Genomic DNA, 6,171 nt, shown 5'->3' on the forward strand with positions numbered 1-6,171 from the left:
AACTTCCTGGGTAAAACTACTATAAACTTGGTGAGATTGTACTATGAGCTTGATTAAAGATGGGGTCTACTACTATTTTTGATAGCAGTAAGTAAAAGTATATAAAATATAAGGAAAATGTGTAAGATAGAGTATATCCAGAAACCTTTATCTATATTCACTGAAGTGCTTGTGGTATATTTTTGAGTTCTCCTAACTTAAGAACTGAAAACAGAAGGCAAATGAATATTTTATTTCAAATGAAATTTATTTCCTGATCTCTACCTTAAAATGATAATTGGTAAAAGAGATGGACAGAGACAACTGAATGCTCTTGACAGAAGCTTCTAAGTATGTAGGTGTAAGAGCCCAAAAGGGGGTTGGCTTATTTTTTTTCTTTTTTAGTTTTAGTTTTGAAACAGAAATGTGGGTGTTCTCTCTGCTGTAAGTCTGTCCTCAGATTTCCTTACATTTCCTTCTTCTCTTATTGCTTTGATGTTATTTGATATTAAGGGTAGTACCTAAGAAGGAGAAATTTTCTCTCAGATTACCATCTTCGCTTATTTTTCCTTTGTATTTGTATTCCCACAACAGGAGTTTCACCATCTTCCTCTGAAGACCTAGCCATCTTGTTCCATGAAGGTCAGGACAATCTGACATGCGCTTGTTTCTTGCTTCTTCACTTGAAGAGTAGTCCTCTTCCATTGTGTACATTTTTTTCTTAATAGGGGAGGGGAGGGGAGAGCCAGTACCCCCCCTCCCCTTCCCTCCTTAGACCTTGGGGAAATACTCTCCATTACTTTCCCAAGATGGCAGACCCCATCATGGACCTGTTTGATGACCCAAATTTATTTGGCCTGGACTCTCTGACTGATGACAGCTTTAACCAGGTCACACAAGACCCCATTGAGGAAGCTCTTGGACTGCCAAGCTCTCTGGACTCCTTGGATCAGATGAACCAGGATGGTGGAGGTGGTGATATGGGAAATTCATCAGCAAGTGACCTGGTCCCCCCACCAGAGGAAACAGCTCCCACAGAACTTCCCAAAGAATCCACAGCTCCAGCTCCAGAATCCTTAACCTTGCATGATTATACTACTCAGTCCGCCAGCCAGGAGCAGCCAGCCCAACCTGTATTACAGACACCAACGCCAACACCGGCACTTTTGCAGGTCTCCAAGAGCCAGGAGATCCTGAGCCAAGGGAATCCTTTCATGGGTGTCTCTGCCACAGCTCTCTCCTCCAGTAGTGCTGGAGGGCAGCCACCTCAGTCAGCCCCTAAGATTGTTATCCTTAAGGCCCCACCAAGCTCCTCAGTCACGGGTGCTCATGTGGCACAAATTCAGGCCCAAGGTATCACCAGCACAGCTCAGCCCCTGGTGGCTGGCACAGCCAATGGTGGAAAAGTCACTTTTACCAAAGTGCTAACGGGCACACCCCTTCGACCAGGTGTTTCCATTGTCTCTGGTAATACAGTGTTGGCCGCCAAGGTCCCTGGGAACCAGGCTGCTGTTCAGCGCATTGTCCAGCCCAGCCGACCAGTAAAGCAGCTGGTCCTTCAACCAGTTAAGGGTTCAGCTCCTGCTGGAAACCCTGGGGCCACAGGGCCCCCACTGAAGCCTGCAGTTACACTGACCTCTACACCTGCCCAGGTGACTTGAGTGAAAGGGGGAGGTAAATTTTGGTTTCGTAGAGGGCCCAGCAACTGTGTAAGAGAGAGCACACATGAGAGCTATCTCTGGAACAGCCTGTTTAAATTCCATCTTTGCGTTTTATCAGTCAGTGTTGACAGCCACACACTTATTACTTGTTAGGTGGAAGCAGTTAACAATATTGTATAATGTTTTTTGAGCTCTTACTACATGTTTACACTGTGCCTAGCTGGTGCTAAATAAGACAGACATAGTCCCTGTCCTTACAGAGCTCACAGTCTGCTGGGAAAGACATATTGAGCAAGAATTCACAATAATGTATGATATAACACTTTATGAGAAATATAGGATACTTTGGGAATAAAGAGACATCTTTGAAAAATTATATTTATTTATATTTGCAAGACTTGTAAAAACTATATCTTACTCTTATTACTAAGGTTGTCCCCCTCCTACTTTGCCCAGTCAAAAGGCTAGTTTCTATCAAAGGAAAGTAGAGGCTCTAGCCTCTGAATAAAGGGCCAAAAGAGTTGTCGGTAGGGGTGGGCAGTTTTAAGTAGGACCAGTGGGAAGAAGCTACAAAGTGACAAATTTCAGTTCAATATAAGGACTTTGGTTCTAATAGATTTCCAAAAATGAATTGACTGCCTTAGAAGATAGCCTCTCATCAGGAGTTTTTCAATAGTAGGCTTGGGCAGAGGTGTTATAGAAAAGATTCTATCGGGACAGATAGGAGGATGAACAAAGTGAATTGTATTGTGTCTTCTCACCCTCAATTTTTATGATTCTAGGATGAAGAAAACTGGTATAAATATTTCCGAGTATACCATTCTTTAATGTACTTTTCTTGCAATTTCCTTTCTTCACTTTAGGGTGAATCGAAACGCATCACCCTGGTCCTCCAGCAGCCACAGTCTGGAGGTCCCCAAGGACATCGGCATGTTGTGCTAGGGAGTCTACCAGGCAAGATAGTGTTACAGGGCAACCAGCTGGCAGCCCTTACTCAAGCCAAGAATGCCCAGGGGCAGCCTGCCAAAGTAGTAACTATCCAGCTGCAGGTGCAGCAGCCACAGCAAAAAATCCAGATTGTACCACAGCCTCCATCTTCACAGCCACAGCCCCAGCAGCCACCCTCAACCCAGCCAGTGACTCTCTCCTCTGTGCAGCAGGCTCAGATAATGGGACCAGGACAAAGCCCAGGACAAAGACTTTCCGTACCAGTCAAGGTGGTGCTGCAGCCACAGGTGAGAGACTTTACATAGTAAGGAAAAGAAAGAAAACAGACCTCTTAGTCCATTGTTATTGCTTTTAGCAACCACTTGCTTTTGAATGTGGGGCCATTCTAGATTTTTACCTCTGAACTGGGATGCAGTCTTTTACTTCTTTTACCCATAGAAACTTTGTTTTAATTTTATCATGAAAAGATTAGAGAGTTATTATTGGGTTTGGGATAAGAGATGGTTTATCTAGTATTTGTCTTTGAACTGTTTCATTTAGTCTTTTCCTAATATTGTAAAATAAAAATGATTTGAATTAGCCTCTCATTTGAAGGATAAAGAAATAGTCAAGTGATTATCACTCCTCCCACTCCCTCCAACCCCCACCCCCAGGCAGATAAAGGTAGGCCAAGAATAGGATTTGAATTTTTTTTTTGGTTAGGCCAGAGACCAATATTGGATGTATTGGTTGTAATTTTTCTAAAATGGTGGAGATGAGTATTGATATGAGAACATGGCAAAAGGATACTGAAGTTTAATTTGGCAAAATTTTTGCCTTAACCCTTTCCCACCAAAAAAATACATTTTAAAAACTGTGTGTAACTTCAGTAAGACTTATCTGAGCCTGGTTCTGGAGAAATTAGAGATCTAGTTTCCAGGCTACTTGCTTCAGAGCTAGATATTATTTAGGCCATTTAACTACAAGCAAGTTGAAATTTTAGTGTCTTTATTTCCATAGGCTGGCTCTTCCCAAGGGGCTTCTTCTGGGCTCTCCGTAGTTAAAGTTCTAAGTGCCAGTGAAGTGGCAGCTCTCTCATCACCAGCAAGTTCTGCTCCTCATTCGGGGGGAAAGACAGGAATGGAAGAAAACCGCAGGCTGGAGCACCAGAAGAAGCAAGAGAAGGCAAATCGGATTGTAGCAGAGGCCATTGCTAGGGCCCGTGCCCGGGGTGAGCAGAACATACCTCGAGTACTGAATGAGGATGAGTTGCCCAGTGTTCGGCCAGAGGAGGAAGGTGAGAAGAAACGCAGGAAGAAAAGCAGTGGGGAGAGGCTGAAGGAGGAAAAGCCAAAGAAGAGCAAAACATCTGGCACCTCCAAAACTAAGGGCAAGAGTAAGCTAAAGTGAGTACCCCCTTGCTATTTTGATGGGACATTTGAGGGCAGTGTACTCATTTTTAAATAGCATTGAGGAACTTGTATTTAGCAGTTACGTAGTTCAAGGTGATCTATTACAGAAGATAATAAGGCCTTTCTGTTCTGTGTCCCAATGCTTATATGATTTGTTAAACAGAAATTTGCAAATTACTATATTTTAAAAGGAAAACACTAAGGCACAGGGAAGAGCCAATCATTGTTGGGGGTTACCTTTAAAAGCTGCAACTCTTGTGTATTTATATATTTGCACTGATTTTGTATCACTGTAGTATGAAAGATTTCTCACTCCCCCCTTACCACCCACACCAATAAAAAGAGAACTGCTGAAGACATGGCTCCCCTGTTCTGTATCTCATCTGTGAATTGGAGAAGATTTCAGCAACCACTGTTAGCCTTAAGCAGTGTTGGCAGATCTGTGGCTTGTCACATAATTCTTGTCACAATTGAGTATCCTCTCTTTCTTTTCCATGTCTTGTAGCTTCTCTTTTCTTACTAGCTTCTGCTCCCTGGGATTCTTCAGTTTTTTGGTATAATTATAATAATGCTTTATGTTGGTATAGGATTTTCAGCTTTTAAAAAACAAGTTTTATATCTCTTATTTGATCCTCAATGACTGTCAGGACAGGTATTATCAATAGTGTCTGTAAATAAAGAAACTAATGCCCAGCTGGTGACAAAACTGGAACTAAAACAAAGCCTTTAATTCTTAATCCAGTATTCATTCTCCTATCTTATACTACCTTTCTTCAGGTATTTGTAAACATAGGAATAGCAAGGATTTATCAAATACAGTGTAAAGGTCAGACAGTGTTTTATAAACCTTATTCTCTTCCTTTTTCAAATACCCTACTCCATAGCTGCATGTCCCGTAGACTGAAGATGTAAACACTTACATCTGAAAGCTTAATACATGATGGTTTAAATTAATTATGTTTTCTTACCCCTAAATTGTCCTTGCCCTCCATGAAAATGAATTTGGTTTTTCCCTTTTTAGCACCATCACTCCTGTAGTGGGTAAGAAGAGAAAACGCAATACCTCATCTGATAATTCAGATGTGGAAGTCATGCCCGCACAATCACCTCGGGAAGACGAAGAAAGCAGCATTCAGGTAAAACTATCCCTAAAGAACTTAACAGAAAAATTATGTTTAATAATGGCTAACAAGCCAGGAATAAATACTGAGAGACTCTATATACATTTCTTCAGTTTTTCTAAACCAGAAGTAGGCCGAAAAGGTGAATGGGCCTGGTCAATGTCTTTTAAATTTTTGTTTTTTTAGGCAAAGAGCATGTTACTGTAAAAAATAGTGATATTCATTTTTCCAAATTCCAGTGGTTCAAATGCTAAGCAAATCATATGAAGTCATGCTGCACGATTGCTGTTGTGGCTGTGTTAATGTTTTGCTTTCTCTTAGAACTGTCCAGCTATCCCTTTTGCCTTACCTTTTCTGCACTTCAGGGTTCTGACTCTGAACTGGTGTGCTTAGGCACAAAGTTTTTTTCTACCTTTTGAAGATGAGAGACACTGGAAAAGACCAAAAGAAGCCAGACCAGAAGAACCTTAGTCTTCCATCTCTGATTTGTTGCCTTGCGGTACCATCTTTGTCTCCGGTTTCCAACCATAGAAAGAACATGGTATTAAGATTCAGGAGACCCATGGTATTTCTGAATAGCTTTGTGGTCCTGGCCAATGTACTTAACTTAGCTGGGTCTGAATTTCTCATGTATAAATGGAGATTTGGACTAAATGAACCTTAAGTGTCTATTAATATTTAGAAATGCCTCCTCTTTCTTAATATACATTCGATACATTAGCAAACTGATAACTTGGGTTCTTTGGGGGGAAATTGCCATGTGAGAATAGCCAAGAAATTTTTGAAAAGGAAAATCAGGTGAAAAAAGAACAATTAGAGTATATTATGAAATAATGATTATTAACTAAGACTTTGGAATTAGAGAAGAAAAAACAGATCAATAAAAGCTAATAGAGCCTAGAACTAGACTCAGATAGTTATGAAAATGTACTATATATGAGTAAAATAACATTTTAAGTCAACGGGGAGAAAGATTATTCAATAAATTATGTTAGGCCAGGCCAGGTGTAGTGGCTTACACCTGTAAACCCAGGGCTTTGGGAGGCCGAGGTGGGAGAACTGCTTGAGGCC

General features: G+C 41.1%; 1 protein-coding gene across 1 annotated transcript in view; it reads left to right on the forward strand.

The window, feature by feature from the left end:
- Nucleotides 1-788: 788 nt before the first annotated feature.
- The window catches only part of CHD8 (chromodomain helicase DNA binding protein 8), a 43,533-nt gene continuing 38,150 nt past the window's right edge, over nt 789-6,171 (forward strand). The window contains exons 1-4 of the mRNA XM_012649320.1: nt 789-1,631; nt 2,504-2,875; nt 3,588-3,973; nt 5,001-5,115. Of these exons, the coding sequence (XP_012504774.1) occupies nt 789-1,631; nt 2,504-2,875; nt 3,588-3,973; nt 5,001-5,115 (1,716 nt within the window). The remainder of the gene's footprint in view (nt 1,632-2,503; nt 2,876-3,587; nt 3,974-5,000; nt 5,116-6,171) is intronic.

This window comes from Propithecus coquereli, unplaced genomic scaffold (assembly GCF_000956105.1).
Source record: "Propithecus coquereli isolate 6110/MARCELLA unplaced genomic scaffold, Pcoq_1.0 Scaffold3, whole genome shotgun sequence".
In the NCBI taxonomy this organism is placed as follows: domain Eukaryota; kingdom Metazoa; phylum Chordata; class Mammalia; order Primates; family Indriidae; genus Propithecus; species Propithecus coquereli.